General features: G+C 37.5%; 1 protein-coding gene across 5 annotated transcripts in view; it reads left to right on the top strand.

Annotated features, from left to right (window-relative positions):
* Nucleotides 1–22,932, top strand: part of GRIK1 (glutamate ionotropic receptor kainate type subunit 1) — a 519,153-nt gene that overhangs the window by 482,889 nt on the left and 13,332 nt on the right. For 4 of the 5 annotated variants that reach the window (XM_016190588.2, XM_060198591.1, XM_060198592.1 and 1 more), the window contains 2 exons: nucleotides 2,114–2,339; nucleotides 11,280–11,530. In XM_016190588.2, the coding sequence (XP_016046074.2) occupies nucleotides 2,114–2,339; nucleotides 11,280–11,530 (477 nt within the window). Of the gene's footprint in view, nucleotides 1–2,113; nucleotides 2,340–11,279; nucleotides 11,531–22,932 lie in introns of those variants that run through there. The other variant, XM_060198593.1, reaches the window with a different exon arrangement.

The following is a 22,932-nucleotide window of genomic DNA, read 5'->3' as shown; positions in this document are numbered from 1 at the left end:
ATGTAGAATAAGATAACCTTTCACCAAGAGTAAATGGAGACCCACACTTCAGAGTGTTTAGCAACACACATATTTCTGAGTTTAACCTTTTCATCTCCTTTCATTGATATACTGTCTTAGAGAATCCTATGCTTCCTCCTCCATTTTCTATGACAATTCTGACCATGACTTCATTTTGTCTTTAACATTCATAGTACAAACTTGCGTCTTTGAACTATTTAAAGCACCCCTTTTAAGGTAGAATTTAAATACAGTAGAAGAGGTAAATGGTTTGTGGAATTGTTCTATGAAGGTTTAGTCCCAGTTTGCATAAACATGATGCCAGTATCAAACTGCCTCAGGGAATAGTGTGTCCATGAGTATAAGACATATTGTCATAGGTAGACTAAAAAAGATTTAAAGCATTTTCAGACCTTTTGTCAATGTACTGATCTATTTCCCCCAAATGATCATGGTACAATGGAAGGAACATTGAACTAGATTCCAGAAACTTGGGCCCACTATTAATTCTGATATTAACTAGTTCTGTGACTTTGCCAAAGTCCTGCAATCTTTGTACTGAAATTTCTTTCTCTCTGAAATCAGAATTTGGAACAAGTCAATTTCTAAAATTCCTGGCAAATTTAAATTTTCAACATCTAAGAAAATCATTTTCCCTCGTTGTACATTCCTGATGGAGGAAGTATTTCCCTAGCTGCACCTTTACTGCCAAAAGACAAGCTGGCCTCTCTTACATATACTTGTGCCTCTCTTTATTATAAATTCAGTTACTGCAGGCACTTAGACAATGAAATCACAAAACAAATAAAGTATTGGCCATGACCCTTAAAGGATACCTTTGTCATATAGACAAAAGCTCCAGTTTTTAGATACCTCTGGGGTTGAGAAGCAATTCACAGAGACCTAATCATGACAGAATGGCTTCTATAAAATACAACTATCTATAAGACACTACTTATTGAATTGCTGTTTGTCTTACAAGACTTTTCTCAAGAGACTCTTCAAATGCCTAACAATCCAAAATAAAGCCATCTGTCCTCTCCTAACTCATAAAGCTTCCAACATTAACCCAGGTCTTAGAGGGTTGAATGAGCCCCAGGGAATGCTTGTGTGTGAATAGCCCCACCAGTGTCAATTCCACACGTATCCCAGATTATGCTTTAAACTCCTCTGTTCTTTTGCTACGGGGAGCCCTGTGCCTGCCAAGGAAGCTGATCAATGTGTGTGGGCACCATACATATGTAGGAGAGCAGGAGTTAGGTCAGAATTATCAGTAATTCAAAAAGGATACTGATGAAAAGGAAGGCAAATTCACAGGAAAATGCAATATGGAAATTACAGAATAAAAAACAGAAATATCCAATAATAGATAACCATTCAAAAAACTAAAATCCATGTCAAGGCAACTGGTAAACAGCATATAGTTTTATGGTTTGCATTTTAATCTGAAAAAAGTATGTATAATCTAAGTTTTATGGGAAATCTAAGAGTGAATTGAAATTGCTTTTTTAATTTTTCATAAGTAGAGAAGGTGTTTAATTTATCCCGACTGTCTCTAGCAAAGGAATGCTGGATCAGACGTTGAAACACATATACAAAAAAAAAAAAAAAAGAAAAGAAACACACATACAGAAAATAATGAAGAAATGACTGCTGAATTTAGCTAGAAAGAAAAATGGAACAAATGAGTAGTATCTTCAAGAGAGTGAGTTCCCTCCTGGCCCAGTGGGGAACTTGATGACTTGTTCTCAAGTGGCCACAGTTCATTAGGCAAATGCTATCACTGATTGTGGTTTTTTGTTTTGTTTTGTTGGTTTGTTTTCATTTTTTTTATCCCTAACTGAAATTAACAAAAGGTCCTTGAGCCAACGCCTGACATCAGTGAGGCAAGTTCTGTCTTCTCTCAGTAGCTGCCTCAGTGCCCTGCAGTGAATTGAGCTCTACTCAACCACATCTCAATATATACTAAAGTCTCAGGATTACCAAACTTGACGTTTCTACCTGCAGAGAAAGGATCTTCCCTATACTGTTTAAACAACTGGGATTTTGAATAGCCATAGAGTCTATTTTCTCAGCACTCTTCTGCTGGTGGGTGTTCTTTCTTCCCCTGCAGAAATCGAAGATATCTACTTATGAGAAAATGTGGGCATTCATGAGCAGCAGGCAACAGACCGCCCTGGTGAAAAACAGTGATGAGGGGATCCAACGGGTGCTCACCACGGACTACGCCCTGCTGATGGAGTCCACCAGCATCGAGTATGTGACGCAGAGAAACTGCAACCTCACTCAGATTGGGGGCCTCATTGACTCCAAAGGTTATGGAGTGGGAACGCCAATCGGTAAGAGGGGCAAAGCATTCACCAAGAACAAAATGGTCACTGTTAGTCAATTCTATAGACTAGTATAGAGTATAGAAAGGAGTGGACTCAGATCTGCTTCACATCCTGAGACCTGAAAAAGTCTTCAGTGGACTACTAGATAAAGAGATAGATCCATGTGGATCAGAAGCATGATCCTAATTGAAGATTCCTGGATATTTGTCCAGATCAACTTCTAACTCACTATTCTACACTACATATCTAAGTATGACTGTTTGACTTTTTTTTTTTTTCCAAAGCACTGCTTAGCTCTGGGAAAATCTTGTTATGGTGAGGGGGACTGAACCTGGGACCTTGGAGCCTCAGGCATGAGAATTTTTTTTAATTTCTTTATGGGGAATTAATGGTTTACAATCAACAGTTAAATAAAATACACTAGTTCACACATGTGGACATGAGAATTTCTTTGCATAACCATTATGCTATCTCCCTCACTAGTTGAGAATAGAGGGCTTTATTACTACTGTTAGCCCATACAATATCCTTAAAAGAATGGCTTCCTGATTAATTCTCTTTACATTGCTTTCTTTTGCACTTATATAGTCTTTCTAGCTTAAATTCTATTGTCAATATAGTCCAGCTATATGTCAAGAGTTAAAGGTTTACCCTTCCATGATCATGTATGGAAAAGCAAATCTGCAGCTGTGAAAAGAAAAGGGTCGATCTGATAAGGGGTGAAGTTATGCCTCAAAAAGCATATCCAATTTTGAACCAATGTATATTCAATAACTTTTTAAGATCTTAAAAAAGAGAAATGAAAAAAAATTAAAAGACTCAGTCTGTGTTTTAAAAAGTTCGAGACATACAATCAATTTTTCCCCTCTCATATTAATTAAATAATGATTTATATGCCTACAATTTAATAGGAGTGTACATAAACACCATTCCCACCACCAAAAGACTGTGTCCCATGCCACCCACCTACCCCTGCCCCCTCCCCGCCGCCCTGGGAAGTCAAATATTCACCCTCCCCCTCACCACAGGGTTTTTACTTTAGTGCCCTATTCTACATTTAGTCAAATCCTGCTTTGAGTTTCCCTTTCTGTCATTCTTTCTCAACTTCTGTTGATGAGTGGGATCATCCCATACTCATCTTTATCTTTCTGACTTAGTTCATATAACATAATTTCTTCTAGCTTCATCCAAGATGGGTCAGAGAAGGTGGGTTCATTGTTCTTAATAGCTGCATAGTATGCCATTGTGTATATAGACCACAGCTTTCTCAGCCACTCATCTGTTGTTGTGTACCTGTGTTGCTTCCAGGTTTTAACTATTATGAATTGTGCTGCTATGAACTGAAGTGTATATATCTTTTTGGTTGGGCATTATGGAATTCATAGGGTATATCCCCAGGAGAGGAATTACTGGATCATATGGAAGGTCCATGTCTAGTCTTGTGAGAGTTCTCCAGACTGCTCTCCAGAGAGGTGGGACAAATATACATTCCCACCAGCAGTGGAGAAGGGTTCCTCTGTCCCCACAGCCTCTCCAGCATTTGTTGCTGCTGTCCTTTTTGATGTATACCATTCTCACAGGAGTGAGGTGGTATCTCAATGCAGTCTTTATTTGCATTTCTCTGATAATCAGCGACCTGGAGCAGTTTTTCATATGTTTGTTAGCCTTTTGGATCTCCTCTGAAGTGAATGTTTTGTTCATATCTTCTGCCCATTTTTAGATGGGGTCATTTGCTTTTTTGGTGCTAAGTTTGGTGAGCTCTTTGTATATTTTGGTTATTAGTCTCTTTTCTTATGTATGGCATGTGAAGATCTCCCATTCTGTGAGGGGTCTCTTTTTTTGAGTGATAGTTTCTTTGGCTGTGCAGAAGCTTTTCAATATGATGTAGTCCCATTGGTTTGTTTATGCTTTAGTCTTCCTTGCAGTTGGGTTTGTTTCATCAAAGATGTCCTTGAGGTTAGGTGAGAAAGTGTTTTACCAATGTTTTCCTCTAAGTATTTGATAGTTTCCTGTCTAACCTCCAGGTCCTTGATCCTTTTGGAGTTGATTTTTGTTTCTGGTGAGATAAGGCGGTTCAGTTTCATTCTTCTGCATGTTTCAACCCATTTTTCCCAGCACCATTTATTGAAGAGAGCCTCCTTCCTCCATTTAATACTTTGGGCCCCCTTATCAAAGATTAGATGGCCATAGGTGTGGGGATTTAGTTCTGGGCTTTCAATTCTGTTCCACTGGTCTGTGTGCCTATTTTTGTTCCAGTACCAGGCTATTTTGATGATGATGATCTTATAATATAGTTTGAGATCTGGGAGTGTGATGCCTCCATTTCTGTTTCTTTTCCTCAAGGTTGTTTTGGCAATTCTAGGTGTTTTCTGGTTCCAAATAAATGGTTATAGTTTTTGTTCTATTCTCTTAAAGAAGTTTGGTAGACCTTTGGTAGGTATTGCATGAAATTTGTATATAGCTCTGAGGAGAATATTCATTTTGATGATATTTAATCTTCCACTCCATGAGCATGGGATGTCTTTCCATTTCTTGGTATCAGTTTCTATTTCCTTAAATAGTGACTCATAGTTTTCAGTATACAAATCTTTCACTTCTTTGGTCAGCTTTATTCCTAGGTATTTTATTGATTTTGCTGCAACAGTGAATGAGAGTGATTTCTGGATGTCTTCTTCAGATTTAGTGTTTGCATAAAGAAATGCCACTGATTTTTGTACATTGATTTTGTAGCCTGCTATATAGCCTAATAACTTCCAGTAGTTTTCTGCTGGATTCTTTAGGTTTTTCTATGTATACTATCATATCATCTGCAAATAGTGAGAGCTTGTCTTCTTCCCTTCCAATCTGTATTCATTTGATTTCTTTCTCTTGCCTGATTGCTATGGCAAGAACTTCCAATACTATGTCGAAAAGTAATGGTGATAGTGGACAGCCCTGTCTAGTCCCCGATCTGAGAGGGCATGCTTTCAGCTTCTGTCCATTCAGTATACAAGTTTTTCACGTCTTTTCTTATGTATATTCCTAGATATTTTATTGTTGTTGTTGCTATAGTGAATGGTACTGATTTCTAGATCTCTTCTTCTTCTGACTTGGTGTTTTCATAGATGAATGTCACCTACTTTTGTATACTAATTTTTTACCTGATGCCTTAATATATTGCCTGATACTTTCCAGGACATTCCTGCTAAATTCTATAATTATGTTTTTGGTGTATCTGTGTACTATCATATCATCTGCAAATAGTGACATTTTAGCTTCTTCTCTTCCAACTTGGATTCCTTTAATTCCTTTCTTTTATCTAATTGCTATGGCAAGAACTTTCAATACTATATTGAATAATAATGGTGAGGAGTCTTAGGTGGAAGCACAACTGGTTAAGCATTGACATTGCAGTGTACAAGAACCCAGGTTCAAACCCCTCATCCCCACCTGCTGGGGGAAAGCTTCACAAGTGGTGAAGCAGTGCTGCAGATTTCTCTCTGTCTCTCTCCCTCCCCATCCTTCTCAATATCTCTCTGTCTTTGTCCAATAATACATAAACAAATAAATTAAAAAGAATAGTAATGGTGATATTAGCCAGCACTGTCTAGTACTTGATCTAAGTGAGAATTCTTTCAGTTTCTCACCATTGGCTATGATGTTGGCTATGGGTCTTCTGTATGTGTATTTCTGTTTCTAGATTAAGGAATTTTCCATCTAGTCCCATTTTTGTAGCTGTTTTCATCATGAAGGGATATGGGATTTTGTGATAGGCTTTCTCTACATCTTTTGAAATAACCATGTGGTTTAAGGTTTTTCTTGTATTGATGTGGTGGATTGCATTGCATCCCTGGAATAAATTCTACTAGGCCATGTACAATCTCTCTAATATACTGCTATATCTAGTGTGTTGGAATGTTGTTCAATATTTTAGTATATCTGTTTATCAGAGATATTGGTCTGTAGTTTTCTGTTTTTATTGTGTCTCTGTCTGCTTTTAGTATCAAGGTGATGGTGACTTCATAGAAGGTAGAAGGGAGTATTCCTGTGTCTTCAGTCTTTTGGATTGAAGTTAAAAAGTATAGAGATTAACTCTTCCTTGAAGGTTTTGTAGCATTCATTTATAAAACCACCTGCTCCAGGACTTTTATTGTTGGGAAATTTCTTGATGACTATTTCAATTCCTTTAGCTGTGATTGGCCTGTTCATATTTTCTAGTCCCTCTTGGTTCAATTTTGAAAGAGTACATGCTTCTAGGAATTCATCCATTTATTCAAGGTTCTCTAACTTGGTGGCATATATTTGCTCATAGAAGCCTTGCATGAATTTTGGATTTCTGTGATGTTTATTGTGATATCTCTTTTTTGTGTGTACCTATGTTCATAGCAGCCCAATTTATAATAGCTAAAACCTGGAAGCAACCTAGATGTCCTACAACAGATGAGTCACTGAGAAAGTTGTAGTATATACACAATGGAATACTACTCAGCTACTAAGAATGGTGAAGTCACCTTCTTCACTTCATTTTGGATGGAGCTTGAAGGAATCATGTTAAGTGAGATAAGCTAGTAAGAGAAGGATAAATATGAGACAATCTCATTCATATACAAAGTTTATATACAATATTAAAAAGGAGTAGCTCCTGGACAGGGTTTGGTGCATTACACCAAAGTAAAGGACTCTGAAAGAGAAGCAGGGGAGCTCTGAGGTCCTTGTGCATAATGGTAGAGAAGAACCTAGGCTGGGAGTGAAAACATTTTGTAGAAAATTGGAAAAATTTGCACTTATATCAACAACTCTATTTATTGTAAGCAATTAATTTTCCCAATAGATAAAAAAAGAAAAATAGCAGTGCATATTACCTATTCTGAGAATATTTACATTTCTATGAGACTTTTAAAAAATATTTTTAACTGAATATAATTCTATAGTCATGATCTATTTTATTTTATTTTTATCTCTTTATTGAGGGATTTAACAGTTTACAACTGACAGCAAAATACAAAAGTTTGTACATGCATAAAATTTCCCAATTTTCCACATAACAATTCAATCCCCACTAAGTCCTCCTCTGGCATCATGTTCCAGGACCTGATCCCTCTCCTCTACCCACCCCAGAGTCTTTTACTTTGGTGCCATACACCAAGTACAATCCAAGTTCTGCTTGCATAGTGGTTTCCCTTCTATTCTTGTTTTGAACTTCTGTCTATGAATGAGATCATCCCATATTCATCCTTTCTAGAGTCACAATTTGAAGGGATAGTAGGCCATGAAGAAAGAAACAATCGGATCTGGAGCTCCAGTGGCGCAATCGGTTAGTGCGCGGTACTTACACAGAAACAGTCAGATCTTTTATGAAACATTTGTGAATTAATGGAGTGATTTGAAGGTGACTCAGTCTTCTCCCACAATATTTTATGTTATGCGACACAAAGAGATTTGGACATACCATCTCAGTCTACTTTGTGTCAGTCTCACTCATGCATTAATATGCAAGTTCCAAAACTAAAAGAATCTTTCCCAATCCCCGGATAAAAAGAAATACACTCCAGGAATTTTTCATAGCAGTTATAAACCTGTCATGACTTTAAAACAAAAACAATGAAGGGATAATTGGAACAGATGGCAGACCTCAGAAAGAATACCTCCATTGAGAATACAGCTGTTGGATAAATTTGTGAGATGTTTCTTCTATGATGAATTGACTTTTAAGAAACATCAGTTGCTATTCAGTAAGATGTATATGGATAACATATACTTTTTTTTTCAAGTGACTTATAATAAATTACTTCCAGAGTCACTCAGCCCAAGAATGCAACTAAAACTAAAAGTTAAAAAAATATGTCAATATTAAAAACTCTCTATGTACTTGGAATTTTGCCCTGACTCCCTAAGGCCTCCCAACTCTGTTGGTTAAGGACTGGTAAAGTCAACTCAGTCGCAACACAAAATTGAAGAGTTTGTTTCTCAGAAACACTCAGGACAGTAGCTCTGGAAATGTAGTTCCTGAGGGATTGGAAATAAAACTTTATAAGAATGAGAGCAATTAAGGCTTTAAGCAGGTTACCAGGTGGCTGGAAATTGCCTTCCTGAGAGACCAACTTTATACACAGATTCAATGCCCATCTATCCGAAGTGGTTTAGGTATTGTGCAGCCTAAAGGCAGAAGGAATGCGTCAGTCACCATTTGTTCGGTGCCTACTGTGTATACTGCTATGACTACTGTTGAAACAACTTCCATAAGAATCATTCATAGGGTGAGGGGAGAAAGCATAATGATTATGCAAACAGACTCTCATGCCTGAGGCTCCAAAGTCCCAAGTTCAGTCCCCGCCCCCGCCCCCACCATAAGTCAGAGCTGAGCAGTGCTCTGGTGTTTCTCTTTCTGTTTGTGTGTCTCTCTCTGCATCTACATAAAAATGAACTAAAATAAAATTATATATATATTGTCTTTAAAAAAAGAATAATTCATAGACCCTTTGCAACACTGTTCTGTACATTAAAGCAAAGCTTTCATGGCCCACTTAATTGCTCATGCAGTATGTGCATGCTAATGGTGCTAATTTTGTTCCTAACCATTATTCTGGGGGTGTTTAAGGAAGCAGCCAATATCTTTTCATTTGTCTTACAAGGACCATTTTCTCACCAAAAATCTATACTCTCAATTGGCGAGTCACAATCTGACTCCAAAACATTCTGTTCCTTTTTTGGACTTGCTTTTGAATACTGATAATGACTTTAGGAAGTCTTAGAAGCAAAGACATTAAAAAAAAAAAAAAAAGACAAATGTCACAATATGTTTCTCTAACTTAAACTGTGCTACAGAATATAAGGTCTATGTGAGGGCATAGAGAGGAGCATGTAGAGCAAAAGGAGAAGCTATCAGGTATATAACACTAACAGAGAAGAGAACTGACCTAAATTCTTGACTTTGCCAAAACCTATTCTATTACTTTGCATTTCCGCATCCTAAAGTTCTTCAGTTCTAAAATAAATGAAATGACAATATAATTCCCAAGATCTCTCCTAGGTCTAAGACTTCACATTTTTCTACTTGCTATTATCTTGGTTTCGTGTTTTGTTTTCCATTTTTATTTCCAGCTTCAAAGAAGTGTAAAATGTGCACACAATAAACATCTAGGAGAGTATATCTTAGGTAATAGGCAAAATTCTGAAGAATTTTTTTCTTACCCAAGGAGAAACTGAGTAACCTAATTTTCCTGTCTTCACATCTCTTTTTTTTTTGCACTAATTAAGTCATCCAAAACTGGAAATCTCTGACTTCAGACTAACCTCAGTGCTTACAAAGCCTAAAATAATCAAAAGTTCAATGACACCATTAGAAAATGAGCTATAGATTATGCCAATTGCAAATGTTCCAAAGCTAACTGGATTTTGTAACACCACAGTGTTGCTCAAAACCTACCATTAGAAATACCTTAATATGTGTATGAAGTAGATATCATGAACTGACTACTTTCATCAGTGTCTGCAAACTTTCCCTGCTTTACTAATAATTTTCTTCTGTCAAGTTTATTGTTGGGGGTTCAGTTCCTACACTATAAATCCACTACTCTTGGTGGTGGTCTTCTTCTTCTTCTTCTTCTTCTTCTTCTTCTTCTTCTTCTTCTTCTTCTTCTTCTTCTTCTTCTTCTTCCTCTTCTTCTTCCTCTTCCTCTTCTTCTTCTTCTTCTTCTTCTTCTTTTATTCTTTTCTTCTTCTTCTTCTTCTTCTTCTACTTCTTCTCCTCCTCCTCCTTCTTCTTTTTCTTCTTTCTTCTTCTTATTTCTTCTTCTTTCTTCTTCTTCTTCTTCTTCTTCTTGTTCTACTTCATCATCTTCATCATCTTCTTCTTCTTCTTTTGATAGTACAGAGATAAATAGAGATGAGAAGGGGAGAGGAAAAAGGGAAGAGACAGAGAGACACTTACTCCCAAAAGCATCCCTCCTGCAGGTAGGGAGCAGGGGCTTCAACCCTGGCCCTTGTACATGGCAACATGTGCACTTAATCAAGTGCACCACCACCTAGCCCCAAAATGTGTATTTCTTAACCTTGCTATGGATTAATGTGGATGAAAAGTGAGGGGTTTTTTCATACTATTATCCTGGGACCTAAACACCAATCAATTTGGTGGTTCCAATTTGAAGGTGAACTGAAATCCTTCTTTCCTGATGCATATTCTGGAAAGAGAATGCAGTATTATACTGAAAGGATTTGAGACTGGACGGAAGGTATTCATCTCTTTAGTTCGCAGTGACATTAAATCAGTCACAGGGCCACACTGAATTGCAAAGGAGACTGGAAAATATTTAATTATTCCTTTAGGAAAAAGAGGAAATGACACTAGTGATTATCGAGCCAACTTGTCATTAATATTAGGCAATCAAAAGTCTTTTTTTTTAAAAAAAGTGGAGGCTAATCAGTAGAATCTCCAATCAAGTAAAAAGATTCTTGAACCAATAACTGGAAACAGAAGTGGTCATAAAATTCCTTCCTTGGCTTTTCCTTATGTAAAAGGAACAATGAGTCTGGACTAGACTTCATCTCAAGTTGTCAATTATGAGTCTTCAAAATAGAGGAATCATTTTTGTCTTGCCCCTGTCAATCAGTGTGTAGACTGGGCTTTACCAATAGCCATAGAACACTTTACCTCAAAGATACTATCGAACAATCAACGCCCATGTTCAGCGGGGAAGCAATTACAGAAGCCAGACCTTCCACCTTCTGCATCCCACAGTGACCTTGGGTCCATACTCCCAGAAGGTTAAAGAATAAGAAAGCTATCAAGGGAGGAGATGTGATACGGAGATCTGGTGGTGGGAATTGTGTGGAGTTGTACCCCTCTTATCCTATGGTTTTGTTAATGTCTCTCTTTTTTAAAATAAATTTTTTAAAAAATACACTAATCCTTCCTTGATGTCTTCTTCAACTCTTTGGTGACCAATACCCAAATAATCTTAATTGTAGGCTCTCCTTACCGGGATAAAATCACTATCGCAATTCTACAATTACAAGAAGAGGGGAAACTGCATATGATGAAAGAGAAATGGTGGCGGGGAAATGGCTGCCCCGAGGAAGACAGCAAGGAGGCCAGTGCCCTGGGAGTAGAAAATATTGGGGGCATCTTCATTGTTCTGGCTGCTGGATTGGTTCTCTCTGTATTTGTAGCTATTGGAGAATTTATATACAAATCCCGGAAGAACAATGATATTGAACAGGTGAGTCTTCTCTTTCTAAGACTGGGTAGTTATTTCCTTTGTTTTAGCTTTCTGGAGTTTGGGGTTTTGTTTTTGTTTTTGTTTTTAATGGTTTACCCTTTTTAGTGATGGTCTATTGAAAAAGATGCCCAGAAGAGCTATATATGAGTCAGGGCTATTGAATCCCTGCCTGAGGTGGCTGGCACTGCAACCCCATCATTTATTAAAGAGAAGAAAGTGCCTTCTATACTAAATCCAATTAGTGTGCTTTGCAATGTCAGTGCAGAAATTCCAAACTCAGTTAATTTCTCCGGCAGATATTTGCTCTTAAGATAGAAACCCCAGAGAGAAAAAAGATAGATCTAAAACTGGAAGAGATATAAAAAGATTTTGAGAGAAATGTGATCATTCTTAAGTGTAGTTGCTGAGCACATATTCTAACGCTAAAGAACCTGTGTAAAGATCTGAATATAGTGATATAAAACTGAGTATTTTCCTCTGTCAAAGTATGATTTATTAGAAGAAAATTTGCTATTTTGGGAACAAAAGTAAACAATACACAATGATAATAAAATTTATCAGATACCATATTTTTTCCAAATTCCATTAAGGTAACTAACCATTTTTGCCAGTAACTTTGATTTTTTTATGGAAATCACAACAGAAGGTTACACTTTTCTGAATAAGCTAGTTTGATTAAAAATAAGTCATTTATAAGTATACCAAGATAACATGCAGAAGTCACAACCATTGTATTATATCAAGCTTCCTATTCAACTTTAAAATATTTGAAATTTTAAAACATGAGGTGTTCATAGCAGGGCTGATATAATACTTAGGTGTCTTGAAATTCTTAGTAGCTACTGAATAAGGAATTTCATTCATTTTGTACTAGGCCCTGTAAATTATATAGGTAGTTCTGATGAATAATCTTATGCTAGCTACACTTTCTGTAAGTGGAAACTCTTTCTTAAACTCTCAGAAATGAGGATTATTGGTATCTTTATGAAATTATTCCCCAATTTCTGAGGAAAATTAAATACCTTTTCCCTGGACCTTTTTTGAAGAAATTACCTTTGATTAAAAGGAAAAATTAACTGACCTGTTTTGTTTTAACTTTCAATTTGCTCTTGAGGTATCTTATTTTATGCAACTACTTTGACAAATAAAAGCTTGTATATGTTATGCTTTAATGTGCTTCTCATAATTGCCAGCTTCATTTGTTTTTAAACTTTAATTTAACCATTCATTTTTACTTCTGATTTATTCATATTTCTGTTTCTTCCTTTCTTTTTTTTTCTCCTCATTTCTTTTGCATGCAAGGCATTTTGTTTCTTTTATGGACTGCAGTGTAAACAAACCCATCCAACCAACTCCACTTCTGGAACCACTTTGTCTACGGATTTAGAATGTGGAAAATTAATTCGAGAGAAGAGAGGGATTCAGACACAGTCCTCAGTTCAAACTGTATAATTAGTTTTTTAAAAACGTCCCCCAATGTAAATGGTTTTTTTTTAATTGGTATCTTCAGTGATATCTGCATTTGCCAAACATAAATACCCATAATTGCTTACTTTAAGATAGTAAAACTCATGTTCTCTACGCACTGATTCAAAGCACTGGGAATGAATGTGCATCGTGTGTTGAAGCAGAAACATGTAACAGGTTCTAAGATACATGTGCTTGTAAGAATGTAGTGTACCTTCAAGAGAAGGGTTATCTCCTTTAACTTCCAGCATTAAGAATAAGTGACCCTTTTCTTGTGAAAAAGTAGAGTCAAACTGATAATGGTACAGAGCATGAAAACAAAATGTTGATTGTATAGGATTCCTTTCTTTTACCTTTTCCCTACTCCATATATTTTGTTGACCCACACACTTTCAAATTACCCAGAGCTCTAGCTTTTCATTATAATGCCATAACAATGTTAATCTTTAACACAAATTGATTCTACTATTCAGAAGGTATTTTTCACATTCGGAGATGTTTTCAATTTTAAGGATTCTAAAGTATGAACCTATAAAATGAAAATGAAGCCTCCAGTGTCAAAGAAGAGTTTGAGCAAAATTGAATCTCACTCCAGGAATGCACAACACAGTCCAGCGTGGTCCCTGGGTAGAAATCCATTAACATCAGACCCTCAAGTAGCACTTAACTTGTAGAGCTTAACAGCCTTCTGTAGGTTCAGATAGATCATATACCCAAAAACTCTTAGGAAGGAACCATGGCATATTTTTTTCAAGCTATATAATTTTCTGGCACTTGCCATGCAAAGTGTCAAGCTAGGAGTTAGTACATTGCAACTTCTATTTTCCACTCTCTTGCCCTTACTTCTTGCATTGATGAACACCTACTCAGGAGCTGTTATTTCATTTCCTTCCTACCCACCCCAGATAGAGTAGTTGTTCTTGTGAAAAACATCTTTCCTGAATCTTGCCAACTCCTCCCTCATTTTTCTGGATTCTTTGCTATTATCAATTGATTCCATGTGTATTGAAGAGAAGGACAAGGAGAAGAACATAAATAGAAGAATTGAGATACACATTAGCTGTAGTTTCATTGTTCACCTGCATTCAATGTGCTGTAATTTCCACTCTGACTCTGCTTGGTGACACAGCCAACTGCATATCTAATTTGTTATGAGCAAGGCTGTCTGCTGTCCCTCTGGGCTTGTTTCTTCTTCACAGTGAGCAGGGGACTTGAAGAGGCCTTTCATCTTCACTGGATATGCAATTATTTGGTCTTTGTTCTCCTTAATGGGATTACCTTTTGACTTAGGAAGTGATTCTCCCCCCGCCCCAAATATATTCCTCAGAAGTAGAACCATCTGTGCAATCATGGAACATTTTTAGCTTCTCTTTTCCCTAGCTTTAGATGGGTTCCAATTTTGGAAACATGACTTTCTCCAATCCGCTATTTCTCCAGCGAAGCATGTTCAGCAAAGTTGACTCTTGCTTTGTTTCTCACTCTTGCTTTCCTCTGTAAATAAAAAAAACTTTAAAGAAACTATGCATGCATAATAACCTTAACATTCATGTCCTGTTTTGATATAATAACAGGAGAGTGTTTGTCCAAGGACAAAATTCAGTTTCATAATAAAACGAATCAAAAGATGGGACAAAGCTGACATCACTTTTAGTTTGATAATTCATTAAGTCAGTAATGGAAACCCCAAATTGCATAAGTTTATAATCCCAAGAATTATCTAATAAATCAAAAATGCTACTAAACAATTTCAAGAGTGTGTTAACTCACTAGATCAGGTACCTGCAGTGCCATGTGTGCAACAAAGGCTCAAGCTCTGGCAGTACATAGGAAGTGTTGTGGTAATGGAAGAAGTTTCCGTGCTGTGGTGTCTCTGTCCCTTTTGCTCTGTCTCAATATCTGGATAAATGCAAGCAGTCCAGAGAGGTAAAAGTGTACACACACAAGTCCTTGATTCCATACACATACACACAGACACACATATATATACACAAGTTCAAGGGTGATTGATAAAATAAAGATATTCAGGGTTAACAAAAACAAAGCTTGTCTTTCTAGGGGCCAGGTGGTGGTGCACTTGGCAAAGTGTACACATTGCAGTGCACAAGGATCTGGGTTCAAGTACCTGGTCCCTACCTATGGGGGAAAGCTTCACAAAAGATAAAGTAAGGCTACAGGTGTCTTTCTGTCTCTCTCTTTCTTCTCAATTTCTCTCTATCTCTATCCAATTATAATTAACTAAGAAATTTTTTTAAAAGTTGCCTTTCTACAGAGACCATACTTCAAAAGTGTTCAAAAGACTTAGATAAGAAGATAATGGACCTCTTTGAAAAAAATTAATATTTGAATGCTAAATATTTAAAGTATGTTCTTCCTAGTCTTAAAATTTATGTACTCTTCAGTAGTTTTCAAAACCTCTTCACATATGGCTTTCAATATCATTTTTTAAACAATTTCATGTCAAGTTTTACTAATAAGAGAAAATGGATAAAGGCAGCCTCCTAAAATTCCAGACTTCAGAGTCAGTAGAGAATTTTCTGAATTATTTGAACTTAGGTTCTCGTACATCTGCATACTCAACAAATGTAGATAAGTCACTGAATTTATGTATTAGTTTCTTAATACGGAATACTGGGATCTAATTTATAGAGCAGGAGACTGTTCTTGAAGGATCACTTTCCTATGGAAGCTCCATTGTCAAGTGTGGTTTCAGTGATAACTTGCTACAGTAGGGAGAAAGTAGAACACCTATTTTGCATATGTGAGGCTCCAAGTTCTTTCCCTGGTACCAAATGTAACATAATGATCCTCTAGTCTCTTTTCCCTCTTTCATCAAATAAAGGATTAAATTTAAAATAAAACTGTCAGACTGATAGGTTGCTCACCTGCTTTGTCCTGTATGCAGCCCAGGTTTAAGCTTGACTCCTACCATACTTGAGAAAGCTACACTGTGGTAGATTCCTGTCTCTGTCTCCTTCTCTTTGGGGTGGGTAGGGGGGAAACCATCTCATAATGGTAAAAATAGCAATAATAAGCAGTAAAAAAACAGCCCATAATGAAGCATTATCAAAAACAATGCTTTATTCAATAACATCTCAGTGAGTGTTATACCATTAGCATACAATATATGACATTTCCCAAAGTTCTTACATCACAAAATACATTACTTACAAAGCACCTAGACATATTATTGTTCTAATGATGATGTTCCTGGAAATAAAAACTCATATGATAACATCAAAATCATCTAGTGATGATGCAGAATACATCTTGAATCGTGCCTTACACATAACAGTATTATTTATTATTTGAGGTAATTTTTAACATCTCTGAGTCCAAATTTCTTCATGGTTAAATGAAGATCAAACAATGACTTGATATATTTTCTTGAGAGTTAGATGAAGTATTGAATAATACAATGATATAGCAAATGAAATCATCTTTATAAAAGTCCTCTTTATAAGCACCTACCTATTAGCTAACAGATATTAGTCCCATTTGGACAAAAGTGTTACGCTCTGCTCACATGGTTATATGCAAAAATATTAAAACAGAGCCTGGCTTGAAAAAAACTATTTTTCCAATTTATACACTCAAATGCTGTATCTTTCCCCTCACATAAATGCTAAAAATACCACGTTCATAATACCCAAAAGAAGGAGTGAAATTGACAATACCTAAGAACATACAGGGAAGTTATGAACCATATCTTTAGAAACTCTGACTTAGTTGGGAATGGGCACAGGGCACAGAGAGGTTTATTAGGACACTCATTTGATTCTAGTATGCAGCAGAAGTCTAAAATACATTCATATGTAAGTAGTCCTCAATAAATAATTGCTCTGTGTTAATTGATGCCAAAGTTAAGACCACAAATTCCAAACAACCTATACAACACACACTAATCAACATTCAACAGACCCCTGACAGGAAGGGTTCAAGAGGAAATTGTGTGCATCTTTGAGACAGAAAATCCTTACAGTCTGATGGTCTCCTGCAAGTTCAGTTGTGAAACAGTACTAGTTATCTGTCCTTCCTATAATCTTTTCCTCTTGTAGTAACCTCAGTTCATTTCTTTTTTCTCCTTTTATACATCCTCTCACACAACCAATTCTTGTCATCAAGTAGATGACTACTAAGACCACAAGACCACTAGGATCCATTATATTTTACATGAAGTCTGTGGAGCATAAAAGCCTTGGATTCAAAAGCAACTTTTCCATGTTCTCTTTTTTGTATCATTAGTTCTCAGACTTCCCAGTACCTCAAAAATGCCTATAAAGTACTATTTAAAATACAGATTGAAGACTCCAATGCTAAAGAGTTTTCCTCAGTGAGTACAGATCAGGAATTAGTCTTTCTCATGAAGCCAGAACATGAATGCTTTCAAAAACTTGTACACAGTAGTCTTCATTAGAAGTGGCTTCAACAGGTGGGGGTAGGAAGCATCATGGTTATGCAAAGAGACTCTCATGCCTGAGGTTCCAAAGTCCCAGGTTCAATCCCCCGCACCACAATAAACCACAACTGAGCAGTGCTCTGGTAACAAAGAAAAAAAAAAAAAAGAGGTGGCTTAAACATAGCAGTTTTCTCCAAAATTAGGCCATGTACACTGGTGCCCTTGAAAACTGTCTTCTACACAAGAAACTTTTTTTTTCACTGTTGCTGTTATCCTAATTTTTAAAATTTTATTTATAAAAAGGAAACACTGAAAAAACCATAGGATAAGAGGGTATAACTCTACACAATTCCCAACACCATAACTCTGCATCCCATCCCCTTCCTTGATAGCTTTCTTATTCTTTAACCCTCTCTAAGTATGGACCCAAGGTCATTGTAGGATGCGGAAGCTGGAAGGTCAGGCTTCTGTAATTGCTTCCACGCTGAAAGTGGGCATTGACAGGTCTATCCATACTCCCAGCCTGCCTCTCTCTTTCCCTAGTGGGGCAGGGTTCTGCGGACTCAGAGCTCCAGGACACATTGGTGGGATGTCTGTCCAGGGAATTCTGGTTGGCATTATGCTAGCATCTGGAACCTGGTAACTAAAAAGAGAGTTAACATACAAAGCCAAACAAATTGTTGACTAATCATGAACATAAAGGCTGGAATAGTGCAGATGAAGAGTTGGGGGGGGGTCTCCATTTTCTAGATAGCTAGTAGGCATATTTCAGTGATATTCCAAAGGGCCTATGACTGTACTATTGGTTTTTGTTTTTGTTTTTGTTTTTTGCCTGAGCCTGAAATCTGATATATAGGTGGATCCAAGTTATTGTCTTGGGAGATGATGTCATGGCTGGAAAAAGGACGAGAAAGCTAGATCAGGGAAGAGTAGCTCCCAAATATGGGAAAGCTGTATAAATATTGTTGACTGTAAACTCCATCGATTTGATGTTATCTTTGACTCATATTCAGCTTAGGAGCCTATGTGACCGCTGCATCCCTGTAGATCTGAGCTCACATTCTATGGTCATGAGTAGGAATGTTCCAAACTGCCCCAGTATCAGAAGCTGTCTTCCTCAGGTGTAGCATAGAGTATGTTGTCCTGCCTCCCTTTGGAGGATGAAACATTCTCTACCATTGTTGATCCAAGTTGAGGGCAAGGTCGTATGGGGGCCCACAAAGGGGTCTGTTTTGTTGTTCCTGATAGAAATGACAAGTAACAATGGAGAGAGGGATTTATTCAAGGCCTAGGCCCATCATGTCTGTTTGGGAATCTCAGGACTCCCCGAATAGGGCCCCAGCTACTGGGGTAGCCTGATAGTGACTACAGAGTCATCATTAAAGTATGCCAGTCTCCTGCCCTTATTCAACTTTTGTAGTCCTTACTTTGATAAGGTTAGCTTTGGAATGAGTGAGGGAAGTATAAAAGGAAGTAGGTCAGGAGGGTATCTAAGTCTAAGTAGACACTAATTCATTATGAACTTTATATTGACTCACTGCAGACTATTATGTACTTTTGCTTTCAGGTATATATTTTCCCCTAATTTATGGATACATGTGAACATATGCTCTATCTCACGGGACCTGGTCTATATCTAGGTTATGGGACTTTGTTAGGAAGTGAACCACTTGGAATGGAATTAGAGAATACCATGAAAGGAAAGGTCTCACCTGAGTAATAAGACTAAAAGGTTGACATTCCACGCATGACATCTCTGGACACAGTCTGAAGTGAAGCATGCTGAGGTGGTACTCGCTGAGTTGATTAGGTTTGGATGGGCAGATGCAATATCATTTGGTATGAATTGAGAGAAGCATTCAGGAAAGTGAGCCCCACCCTAGAGGTTCCTGGACTGGGGGAAATATAGGCTCTAAGGAGGAAGCAGGAGGTTCCTGCTGTCTTAGGGTTTAAGAAAGCAAAAGAAACTATTTTTTTTAATGTCTTAGTATTACCTTTATTTATTCATTGTATAGAGACAGCCATAAATGGAGAAGGAAGGAGGAGATAGAAAGGGAGAGATTCAGAGAGACACCTGCAGTACTGCTTCACCATGTGAAGCTTTCCTCCTGCTGGTGGGGATTGGGGACTTGAACCTTGGTCCTTGGGCACCATAACATGTTCATTCAATTAGGTGTGCCACCACCCAGCCCCAAGAAACTATTTTCTACATGGGTCTTTTTAGTAGCTTTTAATATTTTTTAACATTATATTTATTAAACATAAGGGAAAGTGTTTGTTTCAAATGAAAAAGAGAGAAAGAAACAGAGAAAGATGTCAGAATCCTAGTGACTGAATCAAGCAACTGCTAGCCTACAAATCTCAAGCTCTACAAGTTGATCTACTTCCCTGGCTGCTCAAGTAGCTTTTCTTATGAGAATGAATTTTCCTCCCCCTCCAATCCTAAATACAGCTGGTTTACATAAAAGCAGTTAGTCAAGAGTCAGGCAGTAGTGCAGCGGGTTACGCGTAGGTAGCAAAACGCAAGGGTCAGCTTAAGGATCCCAGTTTGAGTCCCCGGCTCTCCACCTGCAGGGGGGTCACTTCACAAGGGGTGAAGCAGGTCTGCAGGTGTCTATCTTTCTTTCCCCCTCTCTGTCTTCCCCTCCTCCCTCCATTTCTCTCTGTCCTATCTGACAATGATGACATCAATAACAACAATAATGACTACAAAAACAAAAGCAAGGGCAACAGAAATGGAAAATAAATAAATAAATATTTTTAATAGTTTTTAAGTTTTTTTATATTTATTTATTTTCCCTTTTGTTGCCCTTGTTGTTTTATTGTTGTAGTTATTATTGTTGTTCTTGATGTCATCATTGTTGGTTGGATAGGACAGAGAGAAATGGAGAGAGGAGGGGAAAACAGAGAGGGGGAGAGAATGATAGACAACTGCAGAGCTGCTTCACCGCCTGTGAAGCGACTCCCCTGCAGGTGAGGAGCCGGGGGCTCGAACCGGATCCTTTCGCCTATTCTTGTGCTTTGCGCCACGTGCGCTTAACCCACTGAATAAATAAATATTTTATAAAAATTAAAAAGGTAGTAAGGGAGCCAGGCAATGATGCATCCAATTGAGCACACATGTTACTGTGCACAGGGATCCAGGTTTGTGTCCCAGGTCCCCACCTGCAGGGGAGAAGCTTCATGAGCAGTGAAGCAGATCTACGAGTGTCTATCTATCTTTCTCTCTCCCTGTATAGCTCCCTCTCCCCCTCTCAGTTTCCTTCTGTCCTATCTAATAAAACACATAGGGGGTGGGGAGGCAGAATGACCACCGGGAGCAGTTCCTGTGTAGTGCTGGCACCAGGCCCCAGCAAGAATCCTGGTTGCAATAAAACAAAGTAGTTGGTAAACACATATTTTCATTAAAATATGCTTGAATTGATCAGTGTACTTTAGTTGAGAGGCTATCTGTGAGTTTCCTTTAACAATGGATGGTTATCAGTGGATCCTATTTTTAGAAATATTGTTTGAAACTAGGAAGGGAACAGGAAACTATTCAAAGGAGAAAGAAGTGGATCAGTAGCTACGGAGCACATAATGTTGTCTAATGTGTTTCCTAACAAGCCTGTCTATAATCTAAAGTAATCAGGGGGAAATGAAGCTTACCTTGTTTTCAAAGAAAATTATGAATTAAATTATTTTTTTGAATTTTCCAGCAAAAATTGGAACTACCTACAGAATACAAGGTGGGAAGTGATCATGCCCTTAGGAAAATCAACTAGTTCATATGATTATAAACCTATCCAAGGAAGATCATTTCCCAATTCCCTGCAATTGAGTAACATCATATTATGCTCTGTAGAAGCCATCTGTGTCAAAGTACCTATATAATGAATGCTAAAGCCATGGCCATTTCTCTATCATGTCTATTTCCATGTAAGCAGGAGCCCCAACAAACGTGAAAAGCAGAAGGAAAGCAAAGAGTTCTTATTGTTTCTAGTATTTTTCTACACACACATCTAACTGTGCCAAATGACATTATTAATGACCTCTTAGAGCTAATGGGAAATTTCTGCCCTGTGCTGCAGTTTTAACCTGCCTTTAGGAACCTTCTCATTAGGCTTCCCACAGTTAGGAAATTCTATGGACAGATGCACAAGCATATTAAAATCATTTTTGCTTTCAAATTCCTCTCTACAGAGAGAGACTGATATAATGGGGAATAGAATCAATCTTTAAATTTTCCAAAAAAAAAAATTCTATTTTCAAAAATAAGGCCATCCCTGTGACAGAACAAAAAGTATTAGGGAGGTGATGTGGGGTATCAAACCCTATAGAACTTGGACTTTATTTATATCAACCCAAGTATGGCTGACTGACCAAATCACATGTTTCCATGTCCCAATGAGTGTATTCATATGTACATAAAATAGTAGAGGGGCCGGGTGGTGGCGCACCTGATTGAGCACATGTATTACAATGCACAAGGACCCAGGCTTGAGCCCCCGTCTCCACCTGCAGGAGGAGTGGTGAAGCAGGGCTGCAGGTTTCTCTCTGTCTCTCTCCTTCTCTATCACCCCCCCCTTCCTCTTGATTTCTGGCTGTCTCTATCCAATAAATAAAGATAATAATAAATAAATAAAAATAGTGAGTAGATTCTAAGTGATGTAATGAAGTTATTGTATAACCCTCAATAGAAAATATTTTAATTTTGTCTTATCAAAAATTTCTTTTGATAAGCAGCTTAGAGTCAAAATACTCACATATGCTAACACTTCAACTTCAAGTAGCAACTTTAAGAACAAAGAAACTGCATTCCATAGATAACCTATCCTAATTGATAGTTAGTGTCCTTTAGAGTCAGTTGACACTTTCACAGGTGTTTTTAAGCATCCCCAGCTTCATTTTTTCTGCAACCTCATCAGCTTATTTAAGCAAGTGACAAGTCCTGCTAGTCAGGTTATTTTTGTGATTGTGCAAAGAGGCTTTCCCTGGTGTGGAAACCCAGACATTGCTCAATTAACAGAGAGGTCAGGAAGCAATTAACATCAGCTTAGAAAGAACTTCTCCAATGTATAAACTGGCCAGAGAGACTGTGAACAACTCCTATAACCCAATGGAAAGACTCAGGGATCACGACTCAAGAGTGCAAATCCTTTTGCAGTTGTTCAATGGGCTTGTATCTTCACTCAGATTCTGTACCTCCCACATTATTGGTCCCCTCATCATGAAAAATTCTCCCCCAGCCACAATATCAAAATCTAGTAGAAAGTGGAAAGAAAAAGTACAGAAGTGATGCAAATTTTTAAAAACACAGCTTAATTATGTGTAAATAATTTCCATCTCTGGTGAATTTTAAGAAGGTTACATGGCTACCTTAAACACATTCAATTCATAATCTAGTAAGCAGATACCTTGACCTCCTACTCAAATTGGAGTAGGCTGCTGTGACTAATAGATAAAAGCCAGTCGTGATGGCATCAAAGAGTGAGATGGTTCCCACCCAATCAAATCATTATGAGCACAAGGGAGGTTGCAGGAAAGAGAATCATTGTTG

Source organism: Erinaceus europaeus, chromosome 9, assembly GCF_950295315.1.
Source record: "Erinaceus europaeus chromosome 9, mEriEur2.1, whole genome shotgun sequence".
In the NCBI taxonomy this organism is placed as follows: Eukaryota; Metazoa; Chordata; class Mammalia; order Eulipotyphla; family Erinaceidae; genus Erinaceus; species Erinaceus europaeus.
The sequence above is the reverse complement of the archived record's forward strand: the minus strand, read 5'-3'. Positions and strand labels throughout refer to the sequence as shown.